Source organism: Jaculus jaculus, chromosome 4 (assembly GCF_020740685.1).
Source record: "Jaculus jaculus isolate mJacJac1 chromosome 4, mJacJac1.mat.Y.cur, whole genome shotgun sequence".
Lineage (NCBI taxonomy): Eukaryota > Metazoa > Chordata > Mammalia > Rodentia > Dipodidae > Jaculus > Jaculus jaculus.
In genome coordinates, this window is record NC_059105.1 from 14,892,466 (window position 1) to 14,914,704 (window position 22,239).

The following is a 22,239-nucleotide window of genomic DNA, read 5'->3' on the forward strand; positions in this document are numbered from 1 at the left end:
GAGCTTGGACTCTCTTGCCACGCCCCTGCATGGTCTCCCAGCTCTGCCTGTGATTGGTGGCTCATGCAGTCCACTCTCATCGCTATTGGCCGGGAGGCTGTCTTTCTTTCTGCCCCGGAGTCGCCTACACCTATTTCCTCCCGGGAGGAGGGGCTCGAGGTCCGCGTAGTCGCGCAGAGCTGACTCTGGGAGGCGTTTGGGCCCAGGGAAGTGGATCGGCTACCTGCGCCGCATGGAGTCCGAATCGGAAAGCGGGGCTGCCGCTGACACCCCCCCGCTGGAGACTCTAAGCTTCCATGGTGATGAAGAGATTATTGAGGTGGTAGAACTGGATCCAGGCCCGCCGGACCCGGGTGAGAGCTGCCGCTGCTGAGGCCATGGGTCAGGAGGCGCTCACCCCTGGCCTCTGACCCCTCCTTCAGTAACCCTCCCTTCCACTTCATACTGGTCATTCCTACCCGCGTCCCCTCTCCCTGCCTGTCTCCCCTACCCCCACACTTAGTTCCGAGGCCTGGCGGGGTGGAGGGGGGGTTCCCTGACGCCTCCCCCTGGCCCTTCCCCTCACACACCCCCTTCCCGTCATGCCCTCTGTCCTCGCTTCCTACACAGTCCCTGCTGACACCAGGTCTTCGCCCCCGCTCCCCCATCTCGGCCCCCCTACATCCCTTATGCCCGACGCCACCTTACCCTCTGACCACATGACCCACTCTAGCTTCGGCCTCCTCACTCTTCTCCCCATCCTTCTTCCAACTCTGAGCCCAATCTTTTAACGCTCTCTCCCTAAAGCAGATGATCTGGCCCAGGAGATGGAAGATGTGGACTTTGAGGAAGAAGAGGAGGAGGAAGAGGGCAACGAGGAGGGCTGGGTCCTGGAACCCCAGGAAGGGGTGGTTGGCAGCATGGAGGGCCCGGATGATAGCGAGGTCACCTTTGCATTACACTCAGGTAGGCCTCTGACCGATCCAGCATGGTACCTTGGCCTTGCATAGAATGTTGTGAGAGACAGGTGGGAAAGCTGCTGACCTTGACCTCCAGGAGCTCAGAGGAAGGGAGCGGTGTGACTCAATGGATGAGGCTTGGCCTTGGAGTCAAGGGAGACATCCGGATTCAAATCCTTCCTTGGATGTGGACCCACCTTCGTTATTCGTTAGCCTTCTCGGTGCTTCGTTTTCTCTAGAAAGGTTATCTTGGGTGGAAGTTATTGAAAGCAGTCTGAGTGGAAATTAAAGTTAATTTACACCCCAAAAGTGTACACTGTGTGTGCGTGTAGTGTATACACAGAAGTGTGCAGATGCATACATCCTGTAGCTCTCATGGAGGACAGAGAACATAGGGTGTCCTCTGAAACTCTTGAGACAGTCTCTCACTGAACTTGGAGCTGCTGTTTTTCAGCCAGACTGGCTAAACAGTGAGCCCCAGCCATTTTCTTGTCTCCACCCCCTCAGCACTGGGGTTACAGGCATGCACTTTTTCTGTGGGTGCTACTGATCAAAATCAGGCCCTCATGCTTGTGCAGCGAACATTCTTACCTGCTGAGCCATCTTTCCAGCCCCCGATTGTACCTTTTTTTTTTGTTTGTTTGAGAAATTGGGTGGGCACATTTGTAGCATCTTTTTTCCAGCTTTTTTTTTTTTTTTCCTTATCTTTTCCTCAGAGTCTCATTATAGCCCAAGCTGACATAAGAACTCACTTTGTAACTCCAGGCTGGCCTCAAGCTCACAGCCATCCTCCCACCTGAGCTGTCAGAGTACTGGGATTAAAGGCGTGTGCCATCACACCCTGCTCTTTCCCCAGCTTTAAATTTTTAAAAAAATATTTATTTATTCATTTATTTGAGAGGGAAAGAGAAGTAGTGTGTGAATGTGTGTGGGCATACTAGGGCCTCTTGCTTCTGGAAACTAGATGCATATGCCACTTTGTGTATCTGGCTTTATGCGGGTACTGGGGTGTCAAACCCAGGCCCACAGGCATTACAAGCAAGCACCTTTAACCACTGAGCCATTACTCCAGCCTGTAATTTTTTTTTTTTAAATTTGTGTGTGTTGGGGGTGGGGAGGATGTGTATGTGGGTACACACATCCCACAGTGTGTGGCGAAGTCAGAGGACAATCTCAAGGTGTCTGTCCTCTCGTCTTCTGTTGAGATAGGGGCTTTTTCTTTTCTTTTTTTTTTTTTTGCCACTGCATGTGCCAGAGTAGCTGGCCTGCAAACTTCCGGATTCTCCTGGTTCCACCTCCCATTGCCTTGGGATCATAGATAAGTGTGCCCGTTTGTGTCCACCTTTGTGAGAGGATCAAACTCGAGTCTGCAGGCTTGCAGGCCAGCTCCTTTAACCATTCCACTGATCCATCTCCCAAACCCCATAGCATGTTTTTATTTAGTTGTCCCCCCCTATCCCCCCGAGGTAGGGTCTCATTCTAGCCCAGGCTGACCTGGAATGTTTTGTGTATTCTGTAGTCCCTGGCTGGCCTCAAACTCATAGTGATCCTCATACCTCCTTAGTGCTGGGTAAGTATTTGGACTTATTTGCACACCCATGAGAGTATGTGTGTGTGTATGGGTTGGGGTGCCAGGGATTCTTGCCACTGCAAATGAATGCTAGACATATGTACGCTACTTTTCAAGTCTGCCTTTATGTGAGTACTGAAGAATTGAACCTGTGCTGTCAGGCTTTGCAAGCAAGTGCCTTCAACCACTGAGCCATCACCCCAGCCCTTGAGCATAGTCTCATATATACTAGCTGTCAGTAAGCCAATCTCGTGAAAAGACCCAGGGCTGAGAGTTACCAGCCTGCACATGTTACACTTCTTGGCCATGGCCTGAGGATAGAGCATTGAGGACAGTGGTGGAGTGTGCTCTGGAGGAAGGCTTGGAGTTCGGTGGGCTTGATGAAAGAGTTCTCAAACAATCTGGTGCTTGCAACGAGAAAAACTGGATGTACCCTTCTTTCCAGGAGGGAAGATGTGGCTTTGGGTGAAAGGGGATGGGCTTCCTAAAGGTTGAACTGTAGGTGGAAGCCTCATCCCCTTACCGTGGACTATTGTGTTTTGTTTTTGGTGGGGGACAGCATCTGTGTTTTGTGTGAGCCTGGACCCCAAGACCAACACCTTGGCTGTGACAGGGGGTGAAGATGACAAAGCCTTTGTGTGGAGGCTCAGCGATGGGGAGCTGCTCTTCGAGTGTGCAGGTGAGGAACAACTGCAAGCTGACCTGTTTGGTGCCAGATCTGGGCTTGGCCCCATGAACCCAAGGAAGAATATTATCAGTCTGTTGTTGGCACTGGGGCAGGAGGTACTAATCAGCCTAGGGAGTCTAGGATGGGCCTGAGGGGGGATGGTGCTGACATAGGAGTAAGCGGGCAGAGAGAAGGATGTGGGATTACAAGCACAGAGAAGACTGAAGGCGGGCAGCACTTTTGTCCTGTGGAGAGCTGGGGGTGTTGGTCCCCTGAGGCTGTAGTGAGTTTGGTGACTGGAACCCTCCTACCTTTTTTCCTAGTTAAGTCTCTTCAAAAGAAAAGGTCTGGCCAGGCATAGTGGTGCACACCTTTAATCCCAGCACTTGGGAGACAGAGGTGGGAGAATTGTGAGTTCAAGGCCACCCTGAGATTACATAGTGAATTCCAGGTTAGTCTGGGCTAGAGTGAAACCTTACCTGGAAAAACCAAAAAAAAAAAAAAAAAAAAAAAAAAAAATCTGAAGCAGGACATGGTGGCACGCATCTGTAGTCCCAGCACTTGGAAGGCTGAAGTAGGCGGATCAGTTTGAGGCCAGTCTGGGAATGCACAGTGAGTTCCAGATCAGCCTGAGCTAGAGTAAGACCCTACCTTGAAAAAAAGAAATTATTTGGGAGAGAATGACAGTGCGGGGAGAGAATGGGAACGGGTGCACCAGGGTCTCTTGCCACTGCAAAAGAACTCTATATACATGCATCTGTCTCTTCTTGGGTATTGGGGAATCTAACCTGGGCAGGAAAGCTTTGCAAGCAAGTGCCTTTAACCTCTGAGCCATCTCCTCAATGCTCTTGTTTTTTGTGTAGCTCAGGCTGGCCTTCAACTCACTATATAGCCCAGGCTAACTTTAACTTGCTATATAGCCGGTACTGGTTTTGAACTTAAGATCTGTCCACTTTGCAGGCCATAAAGATTCTGTGACCTGTGCTGGCTTTAGCCATGATTCCACTCTAGTAGCCACAGGAGACATGAGTGGTCTCTTGAAAGTGTGGCAGGTGGACACCAAGGAGGAGGTCTGGTCTTTTGAAGCAGGAGACCTGGAGGTGAGCTTTTCAGTGGTATTTCATTCTGTGGATCATAAGGCACGGGTGGGAGCTTCAGTGGGCCAGGCCTACCTCTGCCAAAGAAGTCCACTGAGCCACTGCGCCCCTTGGTGCCGCAAGCATGTCTGTGCATGTTAACCTGTAAGGTTTCTGCCGACCCCAGAAGCAGGAACACATTGAAGGGGCTGGTAGGGTCCTAATTGGTGTAGATGGTGAGCCTCTCTGCTGACCCTTTCTGCCCAGTGGATGGAGTGGCACCCTCGGGCACCTGTCCTGCTGGCAGGCACAGCTGATGGCAACACCTGGATGTGGAAGGTCCCAAATGGTGACTGCAAGACCTTCCAGGGTCCCAACTGTCCAGCCACCTGTGGCCGTGTCCTTCCTGACGGTGAGAGCAGCAGCCCCAAGTGTCCCTTCCCAGGTGCCAAGATGGATCCAGGGTTCTCACCTCCCCTGAACCACACCCAGCAGGCTCAGGCTGCCTGCTGCCCTGTGCTGGGTCTTACCTATGATTCCAGAGGGGAGTTTAGAGGGTTCCCAACCTTACTCTCCCATTCCCTGCTTGGTGTGTCTGAGTGCACCCTCTCTCCTCTGGTCATCTGTGCCCCTGACCCTTAGGAAAGAGAGCTGTGGTGGGCTATGAAGATGGCACCATCAGGATTTGGGACCTGAAGCAGGGGAACCCCATCTATGTACTGAAAGGTATCAGAGTGGGGGAACTGTTCATGTGGGCTTGGGGGAAGAGGCTGCAGCCTTAGCAGGACTCGGAGCCTGACCTGTCTTCCTGCTATCTTAGGGACTGAGGGTCACCAGGGGCCTCTGACTTGTGTTGCTACAAACCAGGATGGCAGCCTGATCCTCACTGGATCTGTAGACTGCCAGGCCAAGCTAGTCAGTGCCACCACCGGCAAGGTGAGTGGACCCAACACCTTCACTTGCCCAAGCCTTCTGCCCTTTCTTGCCAGGGGACCAGGAGCCCAGGCCTCATGTGATACACTCCTCTGACCTATAGGTGGTGGGTGTGTTCAGACCTGAGACTGTGGCCTCCCAGCCCAGCCTGGGAGAGGGAGAGGAGAGTGAGTCCAACTCAGTGGAGTCCTTGGGCTTCTGCAGCGTGTGAGTGTGAGCAGGGCCTTGCCCTGGAGATCTGAGGGACTGAAAGGGGGGCGGCTTTAGGGAGGGGCTAAAAACGGGGGCCAGGAAGGAGGGAAGTGTAGCAGTTCGCGACCTTAAAAGCCTGTTCCCCAGGATGCCTCTGGCTGCCGTCGGCTATCTGGATGGCACCTTGGCCATCTATGATCTGTCCACGCAGACGCTCAGGCACCAGTGTCAGCACCAGGTAGGTGGGCAGGGCTGCGTTCCCAGTGGATGTCCTCATGGCTGAGGAGCAGCCTGGGCCTCTGGGAGCACGAGCCCCACACCTGGCTCCCGTCTGTCCTCCATGCTCCTTCTTCCCTGCGGGTTGAGAGCTGGGGCTTTTCTCCTCCCTGACCTCCGCACTGTCTCTTGTCACATCTCCCGGCAGTCGGGCATTGTGCAGCTGCTGTGGGAGGCTGGCACTGCCGTGGCTTACACCTGTAGTTTGGATGGCATTGTGCGCCTCTGGGATGCACGGACCGGCCGCCTACTTACTGACTACCGGGGCCACACGGCCGAGATCCTGGACTTCGCCCTCAGCAAGTAAGCAAAGTGGGTGAGGGCTGGCATCTCTGTATGGAAAGTGGGCCCGACGTGGGGTGACGTGGGACCTTTGGGGCATGAGGGGGTTCCTAAGGAAAGCAGTGATCCTAGGCCTGGTTGGAGCCTGTGAAAAAGGAATGCTGGGCTGCCTGCTCAGTCACAGCCCTGGGACCCAGCCCTATGTCACGGGTTGACGGTGACCTGCCATCATGTGATAAGAGCCCGGCCCCCATCCCATTTGCTGTGTGTTGCACCTACATTGGGGTTTTCAGCCAGGGTTCCCCTTCCGGAGCCAAGTCACGTGGCTTTAGGGAGGGGTCCCCCAACCAAGTGCAGGACTCAACACCTGGAGTCCTTGGTATGAGTGGCGTCACCCTAGGTCTGCTGGTGAGTGGGTGTGGGTCTGGGCTCCGGGATTTTTAGTCTTCTGCTTTCTTTCCACAGAGATGCCTCCCTGGTGGTGACCACGTCAGGAGACCACAAAGCGAAAGTGTTTTGTGTCCAGAGACCTGACCGTTAACCGCCGTGGTCTCTGGCATGGTCCATGTCTGGTGTTGAGGGGATGGGGGGAGATCCTTGCCCCTCCAGCAGAAGTGCAGGATACAGAGGGAAGAGGAGGGGACGGGATCAGATCGGAACCCCTTCACCTGACCTGCCTCTTCTGTCCTTTTCTCCCCCGGAGACTGGCCCTCCCTGCCCCTCTTTTCCCGCCCTGCCTGGGGCCCTTTAGAGGGAGGCTGATCTTTCACTTCCATTTGCTGGTGTGAGCCATGGGGTGCGTCTTTGTATGTGAAGGGTGTTGGTCTTTTGAGGTTCCCGTTCTTTCCCTTCCCAAGTCTTTGGGGGGTGGAAAGGAGGAAGAGAGACTAGTTAAAGATTTTAAAAATGTAAATAAAATATACTTCCCAGAGGCAGAGTCTGCCCATTTTGTGGTGGGAACTGGTGAAGGCCGTTGCTTGGTGAAGTTCTTCAAGTTGCTGGACGTGAGCCCACTCCCCATGGTGGTTTATGCTCTGGCCTGCTGCGCTGTCTACCATGGGCTGTCTTTTGTGCTCCTCTTGTCTCTAGATGCTTTCCAGGACATTCTACTTGCCTCCCTTTCAGAGAGAGGGACCAAAATAACTGCAAGTGGTGGCCAGAGGAACTTTTATTTGGTCAGGGTGGGGTTGTGGCTCAAACCAGAGGGGGCAGGCCTGTGCAGAGAGACCTGGCAGCTGAGATGGGAGGCAGCAGTAGCCCTTCCCCTAGTTCAAGTCCAGGTCAATGCTGCTTTGGCTGCTGGTGTGGTAGGCAGTGCTGGGACCAGGACTGTCCCTGGAGGTTCTTCCTCGAAGCACCTGCAGCCACCTTTGGATGGCTGCCCTCCAGGGGGCTGTGTAGCGCTGATCTCCCAGACCCATGGCCACAGGCACAGCTGCTGCACTGGCACTGCCCAGTGAGACAAGGGACAGCAGAGTTCCAGGCCCCAGGGGCGGGCGCCTCTCATAGGCCAAGACGGACAGGAGCAGCGTGGCCACGTAGGGCCCCCAGCATAGTACGAAGAGCAGGGTGGCTCCGCCCTGCGCCCTGGCTTGCCTCCAGGTGAGGGCCCGGGCCAAGGCTGAGGGAGTGTCACGGCATACTGCCCGCTCCAGCCGGCGGATGTCCTGCAGCTGACGGCGGGCAGTGGCCAACACGCGGACAGAGAGAAGGGCGGCAGCTCCCACAGCAGGCAGCAGGAGCCCATAGACTTCGAGGTAGAGGTAGGGGGCTGGGAAGACAGCTTGGGAGCTGCAGTTGGTACCAGGGCTCCAATGGTTCCAGCCCAGTGCAGGCAGGCTGGCAAAGAACAGAGGGCCAGCCCAGGTGAGGAGCAGGGCCAGCCGCATGCTCCCATGGGGGCGGAGGGGCCACAGCACTGCCACGTAGCGCTCCCCATGCACCAGTAGCAGATTGGCGAGCAGGGAGAGGAAGGAGAAGTTGGGAGCCAAGTAGAGGAGGAGGCAGGACCAGTAGCCCCGGTGGCTTCGGCTCCACAGCCCAGGTAGCATGGGCAGCGCCAGCCCTGTGAGCAGCCCGGCCAGCAGCAGGCTCAGGAAGAAGCTGCCGGCAGGTGGGCTGCGCAGGTGGCGGTCCCAGGCAATGCCCAGGGCCAGGAGCAGGTTGGCAGTGACAATGAGGCTTGCCAGGGCCAGGGAGAGCCCTAGGACCCCCACGGGAATGGAACTGGACATCTCTCCGGTGCTGTTGGGTGTCATCTTGGGTCTTGGTATGGGGTAGGCCAGGAGCTGCAGTTGGCATGCCTGGACGAGGAAAGGGAGTGGCCAGAGTTAGGTAGGCGCTCCAGGGCACTGCCCCGGTAGGGACTGCACATTATTAGTCCAGAGATTGCAGACCAGTGAACGGTGGGCCATGATCTGTGGGCTGATACAGTTTTACTAAGTTGCCAACTTCAAAAATGATTTATAAAAGTCATTCTTGGGGGCTGGAGAGATGGCTTGGCGATTAAGCACTTTCCTATGAAACCTAAGGACCCCAGTTCAAAGCTCGATTCCCCAGGACCCACATTAGCCAGATGCACAAGGGGGCACGTGCGTCTGGAGTTCGTTTGCAGTGGCTGGAGGCCCTGGTGTGCCTATCCTCTCTCTCTCCCTCTGCCTCTCTGTCTGTCACTCTCAAATAAATAAAGAAAATAAAAATTTTTTAAAGTCATTCTTGGGCCAGGCATGGTAGTGCACACCTTTAATCTGAGTACACCTGAGTTCAAGGCCACCCTGAAAATACATAGTGAATTCCAGGTCAGCTTGGGCTAGAGCGAGACACTACCTTAAAAAACCAAGTAAATAAATGAAAGTCATCCTGTAGGTTTGTCTCAGAAAATCAGTTCTGGCAACGCAGAAGTCTGTGGTAGCTGAGAAGAGATGGCCCTTCAGGCAGAGTACCACAGTAGCCAGCAGACGGTTTCAATTGTCCTGGCCACCTCTCCTGACCGCTATACAGCTGTGCTTGTTCCTCTGTTTAGAGACTAAAAAGCAAGCTGGGCATGGTGGTACACTTTTAATCCCTTCACTTGGGAGGCAGAGGTAGGAGGATTGCAGTGAGTTCAAGGCCAGCCTGGGACTACATGGTGAATTCCAGATCAACCTGGACCAGAGACCCTACCTGGAAAAAAACAAACATAAAGATGGAAAAGAAGACCCACTCAAAGCATTTTGTCCACACCTCTGCCTGCCCAGAGCCCACTGGTGGGGAAGTCTCCCAGCCAGTCACGAGGTGAGAGGCTCCTGCAGGTCAGGTCTGGGAAGTAGTAGGGTGCCTGGTCCCTGCACCCCTGCCCCCTCCACACTCAGAGCGTGTTCCAGCTCAGTGAGCAGCCTCCGGGTAGGACTTCCAGCCCATAAACTTGACTCATCCGCTCCGTACTAGCAACAGGCCCTTCCTGGGAACTAGAGGGAAGCGGAGGATGCTTGGCAGGGAACAGGGTGGGCCGGTAAGAGGAGGACCCCACGCCTGTAAATGCTCAGGCTGGGCTCAGAGGACAAGGAGGAGGAGCCAGTGGGCAGGCCCTGCCTCTGATCTGTCCCTGTCACTAGCCTTATCTTCACTTGGCTTCCTGGCCTTAGCCCCAGGCCACATGCTAAGGCCAGGGGGAGGGGTCCAGGGGAGCACCTGGCTCCGTCAACAGGAAGGCAACTGCTGTTGCTAAGATCAAAGTCAATGCAGAAGGGACTCCACTTCTCCCCAGGGTCAGCAGTGGCCATCCTGAGCTGATTGAGATGAGGTGCTCTTTCAGAAGGACCTGAGCACTTGCAGCCCCGCCCTTTTCCCTTCAGCGGGTTTTTCCTTAGCCCCCCACACCTCTCAGGACCCACCACCAAAGGGTCCTGAGGTTTGTTTCCCTTCTTCCCTGCACCATTGGCTTCATGAACCCCCTGGAGACCTGGCCTGCGCTGCAGCTCCCAGCATCTCTCCCAGCATGGCAAAAAAGGCCGAGATCAAGCCCCATGTGTGATGTCCTCAAGGGTGCAGGCTGTGCCACCCACACACCCCGCAGGTCTGAGCCAGGGAGAGAGCTCCAGGATCCGAGAAGGGAAGGGAAGAGAGGAAGGTGAGTGGCTACTCACATGGTTGTAGGGGACAGGTGGTGCTTGCTAGGTAGGTGGGCTTTCCTGTGAGGGTCAGGGAGTCACAGCAGCCAGTCTTGCAGGGCTTCGGACCATGTCTGGTGTCCCGGCCAGCGAGTACACAGTGCTCCCACTAGGGACAGCAGGAGCCCAGCTTGCCTGCCCAGGCTCTGCCCTGGCCTGGGTTCCTGGAAGGATGGAGGAGCCCGGGCTGGCTGGGCTCAGCCCGAATCCCGCCTCTAGGGGTGGAGCTTGGCACATCCTGAGCTGGAGCTACAGAGAGGCCTCCCCTCCTGTACTAGGGACCCCCCCCACCCCCGGCTGTCAAGTCTCACTGTGCCACTAGGCAGTGGTTCCTTACCTCTGGTAGTCCTCGCCTGCCACTGCCCAGCTCATTTGAGAAATAGATTCGTTAATGAATAATGATGTTTGAGCCTACCTTCCTCCCACTAACACAGTTATGTTTTAGGAACCTTAAACCCTGAGTGGCCTAAACCACCTCATATTCCTGCAGGTAACCCAAACAGGGTGTGTGTGTGGTGCGTTCAGTTCCATTTTTTAAAACATTCAATTAATTAATTAATTAATTAATTAATTAATTAATTAATTTACTTATTAGAGACAGAGAGAGAGAATGGGCACGTCAGGGCCTCTAGCCATTGCAAACGAACTCCAGATGCATGTGCCACCATGTGCATCTGGCTTACGTGGGACCTGGGGAATCGAACTAGTGTCCTTCAGCTTTGCAGGCATGCACCTTAACTGCTAAGCCATCTCTTCAGCCCACCATTAAAATTTTTTTTTTTGTTTATTTCATTTTATGTTTTGGTTTTTCAAGGTAGGGTCTCACTCTAAGCCCAGTGTTTGTTTATTTTTATTTATTTAGTTGAGAGCAACAGAGAAAGAGGCAGATAGAGAATGGGCGCGCCAGGGCCTCCAGCCACTGCAAATGAACTCTAGACTTCACAGGAAAGTGCTTAACCACTAAGCCATCTCTCCATTTTTTTTTTTTTTTAAATGTGGTACTATCGGATTGAAGCAAGGGCTTTGTGCATGCTAGACAAACACTTTACCACTTGAGCTCTCTCTCATTCTGTGTGTGTATAAAACATGATGGTGGGCTGGAGAGATGGCTTAGCGGTTAAGCGCTTGCCTGTGAAGCCTAAGGACCCCGGTTCGAGGCTCGGTTCCCCAGGCCCCACGTTAGCCAAATGCACAAGGGGGCGCACGCATCTGGAGTTCGTTTGCAGAGGCTGGAAGCCCTGGCGCGCCCATTCTCTCTCTCTCCCTCTATCTGTCTTTCTCTCTGTCTGTTGCTCTCAAATAAATAAAAAATTAAAATAAATAAATAAAAAAATAAAACATGATGGTGATGGTTGAGGTCTTAGGATCTTTGCTGGTCTCTATCCATCACCGATGGCTCTTTCAGCTTTAGGGTGTGCTTTGCCTTCCTGAATCTGGGTTATTTCCACCTTTCTCAACTGTTGCTTTGTTTTTGTGAGACAGGCTGGCCTCCAATATTTAGTGATATCTTTTTCAAAAAATTTACTTAAGCCGGGCATGATGACGCATGCCTTTAATATTCCAGCACTTGGGAGGCAAGGTAGGAGGATCACTGTGAGTTCAAGGCCACCCTGAGACTACATAGTGAATTCCAGGTCAGCCTGGACTGAGTGAAACCCTACCTCAAAAAAAAATTTTTTTTTTAAGCCAGGCGTGGTGGTGCACACCTTTAATATCCCAGTACTTGGGAGGCAAGGTAGGAGGCTCACTGTGAGTTTGAGGCCATCCTGAGTCCACATAGTGAATTCCAGGTCAGCCTGGACTGAGTGAAACACTACCCCAAACACACACACACACACATATACACACACATTATTTGCGAGAGAAAATGTACATGCTAGGGCCTCTAGCCACTGCAAATGAACTCCAGACACATGTGCCCAGTGATATCTTTTTTTTTCTCTTTTAAATTTTTATTAGCATTTTCCATGATTATAAAAAAATATCCCACGGTAATTCCCCCCCGACTTTCCCCTTTGAAATTCCATTCTCCTTCATATTACCTCCCCATCACAATCATTGTACTTATGTATAATATCTTTTTAAAAATAGTTTATTTGGGCCGGAGGGATGGCTTAGCAGTTAAGGCATTTGCCTGCAAAGCCAAAGGACCCTGGTTTGATTCTCCATGACCCATGTTAGCCAGCTGGAGAAGGGGGCGCACACGTCTGGAGTTCATTTGCAGTGGCTGGACGCCCTGGTTCACCTATTCTCTCTCCCCCTCCCTCCCTCTTTCTCTGTCAAATAAATACAAATAAAATATTTTAAAATAGCTTGTGTAAGATAGAGAACATGGGCATGCCAGGGCTGCAAATGAACTCCAGGATGCATGCACCACTTTGTCCATCTGGCTTTATGTGGGTTCGATTCCCCAGTACAGCAGGATTTGCAAGTGGTTTAATCACTGAGCCATCTCTCCAGTTCTATAGTGATTTTTTTTCCCTCTGAGGTAGAGTTTCACTCTAATCCAGGCTGACCTGGAATTTATCTGTAGCCCCAGGCTGGCCATGAACTCACAGCAATATTCCTAGCTCTGCCTCCAGATAATTTATTTGCAAGTACGTGGGGGGGGGGGGGTTGGAGAGGGAATGAGAATAGGCATATCAGGGCATCTTGCCACTGAAATAAACTCCAAACTCATGTGCCACCTTGTGCATCTGGCTTTACATGGGTACTGGGGTTAGGGGTTTGCAAGCAAGCAAGTGCCTTTAACCTCTGAGCCATCTCCCTAGCCTCTGATTTTTTTTTTTTCAAGGCAGGGACTCACTCTAGCCCAGGCTGACCTGGAATTCACTATGTAGTCTGCTGGGATTAAAGGTGTGTACCACCACACTTGGCTCCCCGATACTTTTTTATATTTTATTTATATTCGAAAAAGAGGGAGAGAGAGAGAGAGGGCACGCGCGAGCGCGAGCATAGGCGTTCTAGGGTCTTCAGCCACTGCAAATGAACTCTAGAAGCATGTGCCATCTTGTGCATCTGGCTTCTGTGGGTACTGGGGAGTCAAACCTGGGTCCTTTAGCTTTGTAGGCTAGTGCCTTAACTACTAAGCCATTCTTCCAGACCCCTGACTTTTTTTTTCCAATGAGGTACTAATGGATCAACTCCAGGGCTTGCTAGACAAACACTGTTTATCAATTGAGTCCCCAGTCCTCAACTGTTTTCTGAGTCCAATTTTGGGACACACCCACATATATAATTACAAATGGAGCTGGGATGGTGGTTTGAGCCTGTAATCCCAGCACCAAGGAGGCTGAGGCAGAACATTGAGCTTGAGGCCAGCCTGTGTTAAAGTCTGACTTTGTCTCAACTCTATCCCCCATCTCATCAAGAGAAAGACTATCTTTTGGGATTGTGGTGGTGAGGAATGTCATGGGATAACGGGCAACTGGACAGTGTACTGCTGGATGGTAATGAGGAAGGTCAATTCAATAAGTGACTCATTCTTCCTCCTCCATGGGGCTTAGAGGAATAAGCCAGTGTTGGCATGAGAGCTGGCTGCAATCCCGTTGCTTTGGCTGTGTGAACTTGAGAAAACTGATTTGTTCATTCACAAAACGGAGCTCGGTTGTTCTCACCTAAACTTGGTACCGAAGCTGACATTTGTAAGCGCAGCACTCAGAAGGCTGACATAGTATTGTGAGTTGAGACCGGCCTGGTCTAGATAGTCAGTTCTAGGCTAGCTATGGAAACTGAGAACTTGTCTCAGAATAAAGGAAAAGGAAGCAAAGGAAAAAAGTAGAAAGGGAGGGAGAAACTGCAAAGCACTCATCTTTTGTGCAGAAGAGATAACATGGATCAGATCAGTGCTTCACTCCTGATCAGACAGATATTTGTGTGTTTACATGTTGTGTGGGTACACATGTGCACATGTGTGTGGAGGCCAGAGGCAGACACTGGGTGTCTTCATTTACTCTCCTTGAGACAAAATCTCTTGCTGAACCTACAGCTCACTGATTCAACTAGACCACACAGCCAGCAAGCTGCCAAGACCCTCCTGTCTCCACCTCCTCAGTGCCGGGCGGGACTGCAGATGCATGCCTCCACAGCTGGCTTGTACGTGCTGCTGCTGATCTGAACTCAGGTCCTTATGAGGCAAGGGTTTTAACCACTGAGCCATCTTACATAGTGGATTCCAGGTTAGCCTGGACCCCAGTAAGACCCTACCTCGAAAAACCAAACCAACCAACCAACCAACCAACCAAAAACCACCACTCTAGTGAGAGAGATATGTTCATTTTTAAAAAAATATTTTATTTATTTGCGTGTGTGTGAGAGAAAGAAACAGAGAGAGAGACAAATAGAGAAGAGAATGGGTGCACCCCACTGCAAATGAATTTCAGACATATGCGCCACCATGTGCATCTGGCTTATGTAGATTCTGGGGAATTGAACCAGGATCCTTAGGATAGGGAGATAGCCCGAGATAGGGAATTTATGAAAAGCAAAGAAATAGCACTTATTTTACTTATTTGCAAGCAGAGAAAGAATGAGAAAGAGAATGGGCATGCCAAGTCCTCTTGTCACTGCAAATGAACTCCATACGCATGAGCCACTTTGAGCACGTGGATTTATGTGGGTACTGGGGAATTGAACCTAGGCTGCCATGTTTTACAAGCAAGAGCTTTTAACGGATGAGCCATCTCTCCAGCCCAGGAATAGCATTCTTTGCTCCACAGGAAGTGAGGAAACCAGGTAGTGAGGGAAGTTCATGCTATGGAAGCCAGGAAGGTGGGTGTTCCTATTTCCACCTAGTGCTTGTATCACGTGCTGCTTTCAGGTGAGTAGAGAAGAGCCTAGTCATATTCCCTAAGGCCTGAAACAGGAGGAATACACTGAGCTGCAGCAGGAAAGCCTGAAGAGTGATGTGAGGACCAATTTCCTCATCGGACACAAGGAGACCTAGTCCCAAACGCTGGAGTCCTGAAGATTCTAATATTCATTATAGGATGCAGGATCCTGGAGATAGGGGTCTTCTGCGGGGAGGTTAGGTGTGGAGAGCAGTCAGCCGCAAACCCGTCTTCCAGTAAGACAGCACTGCCCTCAGACCCTCACTGTCCTGAGGCAGGACAGTGGTCAGAGGCTCTGGGAGAGTTCAGCTTAGGTCTGGACATAAGTGGTGCAAAGCTCCTCAGATATGAGACTGCCAGGAATAAACAGCTCGCCTTCTGCTCCTGGCCTGGCCTCTTTCCTCAGAGATCCAGGATGTCTGTGTTTCTTCTTTGCTGCTCTGTCTAAACAATGTGTGTGGCATGACAGGACAACCGGAGCAATGGGAGCTGGGGAGGTCTGGGCTCTGTCCTGGGCTCAGCTCCATTTCTCCAGTACCAACCAGCATTTCTGCTTCCTCCACACGACTGTCAGGCCCTGGGGCTGACTCATGTTCTGGCTTTGTCCTTCCACTTACAGAAGGCTCTGGTGCAGGCTTTCAGATGCTCCACTGCTGGCTGTGCCCCTGACCTGCTATCTTCCTGATGGAAAGCATGTGCTGGGGTGACTGACCGAGACTGGCCCAGAAGCCTGCTAGGCCTCCTTTGCCTACTTCCATATTTTACTGTCTTGCTGACATTTGGGCCTGGGTGGGCGTGGTGTATGTGCCCTGAGCATAGTAACTCCATCTGGACTGAAAGGCAGGAAGTAAAGCTTCCTAGATCTTAGATGGCCTTCCAGCTATTGCTCAACTTTCCTTTTTGGGATTTCAAGATAGGGTCTTGCTCTAGCTCAGAATGATCTGGAATTCACTATGTAGTCTTCAGGGTGGCCTTGAACTCAAGGCAACCCTCCTACCTCTGCCTCCCAAGTGCTGGGATTTTAGATGTATGCCACCACGCCCAGCTTTAAAAAAAATATTTATTTTTTTGAGACAGGGTCTTGGTACATAGCCCAGGCTGGCCTTGAACTTCTGATCCTACTGCCTCAGTCTACAGACATGCTGAGAGTAGAGTTAACTGGCTGGCCAACACTTCCTACAAGGCAGAAGCGGATGCACTCTACAGATCCTTTAAAAGACTGGCCAGGATGCTGGCTTCAGGCTTCATGAAGTCCTGTTCAGCTGTTTAGGCATAAGAAATGCTGTCGTCGTTTAAATCTAAATGGCTAGATTGGGTTGGGATGCAACTGTGTGAGGCACTTGGTCTGAATTCTAAAACAGCATACACCACAAAAGAACATGAAGACGCCACCATCTTCCCTAGGTCTAAGAAAGCTGAATAGGTCACCTAGTAGGCACAGAAATTGCTTGATCACCCATTTCCTAGCACAGTCCAAAGGCTCCTAGTTTAGGCATCATAGCTTTTGGGAGAATAGTGCTGCCAGTGTGGGCAGCAGCTGTGGCTATTTCCTTCCCTGATCTCAAGGCACACCACTTCCTGTTGTAATCTCATTTCCTTTCCTGTCCTTGTTCTTAGCTTGCCAGGGTCCCTGCTCGTTCAAATCACGAGACTCCCACCCTTCTCGAGCACTCCTCCCATCAGGGCCACCCAGGCAGGGGAAAGTACACTGTTTGGGGAAAGGTCTGGAAAACTCAAGTGCAAAGCTTGTATTAGACATTGCTTCTTAAGAAATTCTGTCACTTTGAGGAGTGCTCAGCACTGAAGTGGATCACACCTTCCAAGGCTCATTCACTGCAGAAGAGGTGGCAGAAAGAATGTAAGAGCCAAAGGAAGTATAGGACTCTATGGTGGTTTGATTCAGGTGTCCCCCATAAAACTTAGGTGTTCTGAATGCTAGATCCCAAGCTGATGGACATTTGAAATTAACACCTCCTGGCAGGAGTGTATTGTTGGGGGCAGGCTTATGGGTGTGATAGCCAGTTTACCCTTGCCAGTGTTTGGCAGTCTCCTGGGGTCCACCTTATGTTGGCCAGGAGGTGATGGCCACCCTCTGCTCGTGTCATCGTTTTCCCCTGCCATTGTGGAGCTTTCCCTCGAGCCTGTAAGCCAAAATACATCTCTTTTTCCCACAAGCTGCTCTTGGTTGGGTGATTTCTACCAGCAATGTGAACCTGACTGCAGACTCCTTACAATGTGCTCCTCCAGACACAAAATGGCTTGAGAGACTGAGAGGGGTAGGGAATATGATGGAGGGTAGTTTTCAAAGGGGAACATGGGGGAATTACCATATGGGATATTGTTTACAATAAACAACAACAAAAAAAACCCACAAAGAATTTTGAAAAAATAGTTTGTCACTTCCGATCCCCTTGAGTGTATCAAGGGAAATAAAATTTATTTGCTGGCACAAGTTCCTTACAGGGTAGGGGTGTGGAGCACTTGCTAGCAAGCATGAGGCCCTGGGTTCCATCCTACAATGGGAAAGAAAATGTGTAGGGATTGTCCATTCCCATGTTGTGACAGGTAGGTATCTGATCTCCTCCCCACCTTTTTAGAGATGAGGTCTTCCCCTGTAGCCCAGGCTGGCCTGGACACACAACAATCCTGCCTTAGCCTCTCAAGTGCTGGAATTATAAGGCATGAGCTATCATGCCTAGCTCCATATGGATTTGGGTACGTACACACATACATGGCTGTACACATTTGTGGCAGGGTCTCTCACTGGCCTGAACTAGTAGCTTTGATTGGCTCACTAATGAGCCCCAGGGATCCACCTCTACCTGCCTTCTCAGCACTGCCATTGAAGCCCAAGCCACGATGCCTTCCTTTTAAGTGGATTTTGGGGATCAAACACAAGTTTTTTTTAATGCTTGCAAGACAAGCACTTGACTGAGCAAGCTATTACCCTGCCCCCAGCATGGATTTGTGGGGGAGCGGTTTGGAATTAAATGGATGTAGTTTAGCCCTCAACTATAGTAGGATTTTTAAAAGAGTGCACACAAGGTTCCAGAATTCTTGCCTTGAAGTCAGCACAAAGCTAGCCAGTCTTGGTGGTTCAAAGCAAGAAGGACTGCTGGTAGTTTGAGGTCCACCTAGGGTATAGTAAGACTAAGAAACAACAATACAAAATTGCTGGGCATGGTGGTATGTGCCTATAATCCAAGCATTTAGGAGACAGAGGCCAATCTCAGTTGCATACCAAGATGACCCAGTACCCTAGGCTGGCCTCAAACTCAAAATCCTAATTCAGCATTCAAGGGCTAGGATTACAGGCATGCACCACCTGGTTAACATTTTTTTTTTTAATTGGTTTATTTTTTGAGACAGGCCAGTCTGACTTTCAACTAACTTCTGATCCTCTTGCCTCTGGCTATATCACCAGCCCTAGAAAACCCACTCAGCATTAGCAGGCTAGTCTGCAACCAAACTTTACAGGAAGTATGTTCAAATTACTGCTCACAAGTAGAGTATGATGGGTTCACCTTTCAGGCCAACCTGAGCTATACAGTAATTGACCCTGAGTCAAACAACACACACGAACAAACCAAAACGGGTCACCAGCCAGCCGTGGCGGTGCACGCCTTTTAATCCCAGCACTTGGGAGATTGAAATAGAGGATCACTGTGAGTTCAAGGACTACATAGTGAATTCCAGGTCAGCCTGGCCTACAGCGAGATACTACTTCAAAAAGGCAAAAGAAGCTGGGTGTGATGGTGCACACCTCTAATCCCAGCATTCAGGAGGCAGAGGTAGGAGGATTGCCATGAGTTTGACACCACCGTGAGAATAAATTTCAGGACAGCCTGGGCTAGAGTGAGACCCTACCTTGAAAAACCAAGGGGTAGGAAAAAAAAAAAGCCAAAAAAAGATAAACAAAAATGGGTCACCCATGTCTGTAATCCCATCACTCAAGAAACAGGATGACTGCCAAGAGTTCAAGGGCAGCCTGGGCTACAGCCCTTCTATGTCTAGGGAAGTAGGGAAGATCCCAAATCTTGGGTTCTTGAATCTGACTTTTTTTTTTTCAAGGTGGGATCTAGCTCCAGCCCAAACTGACCTTGAATTCACTAGTCAAATTTAGCAATCCTCCTACTCAGCCCCTGAGTGCTGGGATTAAAAGGCACGTGCCACCATGCTCAGCTGAATGCGATGTTTTTTTTTTTTTTTAGCTCTGGTTTGCAGGCTGAAGGGCAGTGCAAGCCCATCTTTCTAACATCCTCTCTCTTAGGTTCACAGTCCAAAAACTCAGCAAATTCTCACGTAAGATAGAAAGATTTTCCTTTATTAATGACCCCAACCGTATTTCTTTAGATACAGGAGTTTTGAACTCAAATACTTCAAGAAGAAAACAAGTTAAGATTGCATTACCTGCAACTCATTACCAGTAACATATTGCAAAGCGAAACAGCTTGGAAAAAGAATGTGGGAAGGGGAAGAGGGAAGATAAAAGAAAAGAAATTAAGTTGATCAAGTGGATTTTTTCTTAATCTTGGAAACTATAAAGTCCTTGCAAGCACAGCTCGTTTCTGCAGATTATTTTCCAAACGTGTACAAAATGGAACCCGAATAGAGAATCCCTTAAGAACCTGGAGAGGTGCAACATGAAGGGCTACGATGATCCAGTAGCAAGCGCTCCCGCCTTCTGTGCACGGTGCTTCCTCAGTTCCCAAGAGTTAGCGGGACGAAAACGTCTTCCCCCTTCAAAGATAGAGACTGAGAGTGAAGAAGGCCTGTTTCCAGATATCCTTTCCTTCTACCCCACACTCTGGGATGGGAAGTGGGATGCCAAGGGACACCAAACATGGAGGGTAGGGAGATCCCTAAGGCAAAGGTAACTAGAACTGGTCAAAACCTGAATGGCTTCACTCCCTTTCTTCCTATTCAATAGTTTGGGGTAAACCGGGCGTGGTGGGGCATGCCTTTAATCCCAGCACTCGGGAGGCAGAGGTAGGAGGGTCACCGTGAGTTCGAGGCTACCCTGAGACTACCCAGTTAACTCCAGGTCAGCCTGGACCAGTGTGAGACCCCACCTTGAAAAACAAAAACAAAACACAACAAAAATGGTTTGGGGTAGTAAATACTACCTGTGGTAAGCCCAGATGTACCTGAATTATAGATACTAGTTTTTCCTCTTCCTAGAACCTAGTTGAATTTGAATGGTCAAATTGCAGTTCCTTAAACTGGGTCAGGAAGTTCAAAACCGCCTCCAAGACAGGCATGGTAGCGCACACCTTTAAAGCCAGCACTCTGGAGGCAGAGGTGGGAGGATTGCCATGAGTTCCAGGCTAACCTGGAACTACAGACTGAGTTTAGGCCAGCCTGGGCTAGAGAAGAGACAACACCTCAAAAAAAAAAAAAAAAAAATCCAAACTTCCAAGATTGAAGGAGTATTTCTGTTGTTGGGCCATGTGTGATGGCATATGCCTTTTGTGGTGGTTTGAATAGATGGCCCCCAATATATTCAGTGTTTTATTACTTTCTAGTTTGCACCTGCACCACCTGGAGGTGGTGTCACTGGGTGGATCTTAAGGTGTGGTGGTGGGTTTCAGATTTCAGTTGAAAGATATGCAAAGTGCACCTAGCTGGAGTTCCTGAAGTGTGCTGTGGTGGCTTTTGGCTTGTGCTTCTCTCTCTGCTTATACCTGTGAAGCAGGCCAGCTACTTCTGCCATTATGGAACTTTCCCTGGATCTGTAAGCTTCAATAAATATCCCTTCCTCCATAACTGTTCCTGGTCTGGAAGTTCATCTCAGTGAACCTGAATCTGTCTGCTACACCTTTAATCCCAGCAGAGGTAGGAAGATTGTCTTGAGTTCGAGGCCATCCTGAGACTATATGGTGAATTCCTGGGCTAGAGTGCGACCCTACCTTGAAAAACCAAAGATATTTCTGTTACCATGTGGTTACTACAGCCTGGCTCATGTAACCCTTGCCTGGTCCCAGACTCCTGAGCTGTAGTGTCCTGCTCCACTAAGTATATCCCCAGAAGAGCTAACTGGCATCCAAGGGTATTTGGCAAAGCAGCCTGAAAGGGGAGTTAAAAGGAGGCCTCTCAAAGTTTCCTTCCTATCCCCAAATGAAGCCATTTGATGGCCCTCAGATGATAAGCAGAGCAATAATGGGCACCGATTGATTCTCATAGCAAATTTTTGGCTCCAGATGGCCCCCTTATTGAACCCACACTTTTGCATACTCCTCCTGTTCTTGGGAGGGGGGAGATGCAGAGGCTCTGGCTTTTCCTGCCAACTAACTCCTACCCATCATTATTAGTAGCATGGCCTGCTCTGCAGGGTGAATGTAGTTGTTTGCCTCCCTGTTCTCCTTCCTGGGGTCCACTGTGCCAGAGAGAGGTCAATGAACACAAGGCAAAGCTGCTGTTTCGGAGTCCAAGGATGCTCATTTCAAGAACTCACCCCTTAGTTCTCCCACCACAACAGGGAGATCTTTTGGTTCCACCTGCTGGTCAGAGGAGAGTGGTCTCTGGACAAGCAGTTATCAGGGTGAAGCGGATGCAGATAGCCCCAGGGCTATTTTAACACTCTGCCTTTGCTATTTTTATTTATTTATTTGAGAGCGACAGAGAAAGGGAGGTAGAGAGAGAGAATGGGCACGTTGAGGGCCTCCAGCCGCTGGGAACAAACTCCAGACGCATGCGCCCCCTTTGTGCATCTGGCTAATATGGGTAGTTAGGCTTCACAGGCAAGCGCTTAATAGCTAAGCCATCTCTCCAGCCCTTATTTTTATTTTGGGCAACAGGGTCTCATGTAGAACAGGCTAGCCTCAGACTCACTATGTAGCCTAACATGACCTTACAGTTCTGATCCTCCTGCCTCTACCTCCTGAAGTGCTGGGATTATAGGCAGGCACCCTTAGTGTGGCATGTGTTTATTTTGAGACAGGGTCTTAGTAATGTTGCCCAGCCTGTCCTCAAACTCCCAGGCTCAACTGATTTTCCTGCCTCGCAGCTGGGGTACACACAGGCTAGTGTCACAATGTGGCTTGTCTGGTTTGGACACACTGCCCTGAACAAGCTGCTCCTCGCTGCCGGTTCTCCTTGGGCCATAACCTCACTGCCTGTCTCACTCCTAGGCTTTCAGCACTGGCTACTTTACACTCAGGGCCACCCGGTAGCTGGTAGAAAAGCCTGTGAAGGGCAAACAAAGAAAGGAATGTGCAGGCACCAAGATGGAAACATGGCTCTGGAGGGGCAGCAAGACCACATGTCCCCTGGGCACACCCTCACATGCCCACTTTGTTCACAGCTTCTCCATTTTAGGGTGCCCCATA

At 50.7% G+C, this 22,239-nt stretch overlaps 3 protein-coding genes across 5 annotated transcripts in view; 1 reads left to right on the forward strand and 2 right to left on the reverse strand.

Annotated features, from left to right (window-relative positions):
- Window positions 1-135: 135 nt before the first annotated feature.
- On the forward strand, window positions 136-6,866 carry LOC101615084 (angio associated migratory cell protein). 2 transcript variants are annotated; one of them, XM_004662940.3, is made up of 11 exons: window positions 136-353; window positions 787-945; window positions 3,068-3,187; window positions 4,136-4,275; window positions 4,519-4,663; window positions 4,894-4,977; window positions 5,072-5,187; window positions 5,288-5,391; window positions 5,524-5,614; window positions 5,801-5,955; window positions 6,400-6,866. In XM_004662940.3, exons 1-11 carry the CDS (start codon window positions 233-235, stop codon window positions 6,473-6,475), a joined length of 1,311 nt encoding a protein of 436 aa, XP_004662997.1. In that variant the 5' UTR covers window positions 136-232; the 3' UTR covers window positions 6,476-6,866. The 2 variants fall into 2 exon arrangements, with proteins under 2 accessions (XP_004662997.1, XP_004662998.1); XM_004662941.3 differs by having other exon boundaries at window positions 790-945.
- A 218-nt stretch (window positions 6,867-7,084) lies between these two features.
- Gpbar1 (G protein-coupled bile acid receptor 1) lies at window positions 7,085-10,231 on the reverse strand. Its single transcript, XM_004662942.2, has 2 exons — window positions 10,059-10,231; window positions 7,085-8,237 (listed from the first exon to the last, which is right to left on the reverse strand). The coding sequence occupies exon 2, from the start codon at window positions 8,190-8,192 to the stop codon at window positions 7,200-7,202; it is 993 nt and encodes a 330-aa protein (XP_004662999.2). The 5' UTR covers window positions 8,193-8,237; window positions 10,059-10,231; the 3' UTR covers window positions 7,085-7,199.
- An 8,983-nt stretch (window positions 10,232-19,214) lies between these two features.
- Window positions 19,215-22,239, reverse strand: part of Arpc2 (actin related protein 2/3 complex subunit 2) — a 47,485-nt gene continuing 44,460 nt past the window's right edge. For both annotated transcript variants that reach the window (XM_004662943.2, XM_045147410.1), the window contains one exon: window positions 19,215-19,651. In XM_004662943.2, the coding sequence (XP_004663000.1) occupies window positions 19,627-19,651 (25 nt within the window). In that variant the 3' untranslated portion in view covers window positions 19,215-19,626. The remainder of the gene's footprint in view (window positions 19,652-22,239) is intronic.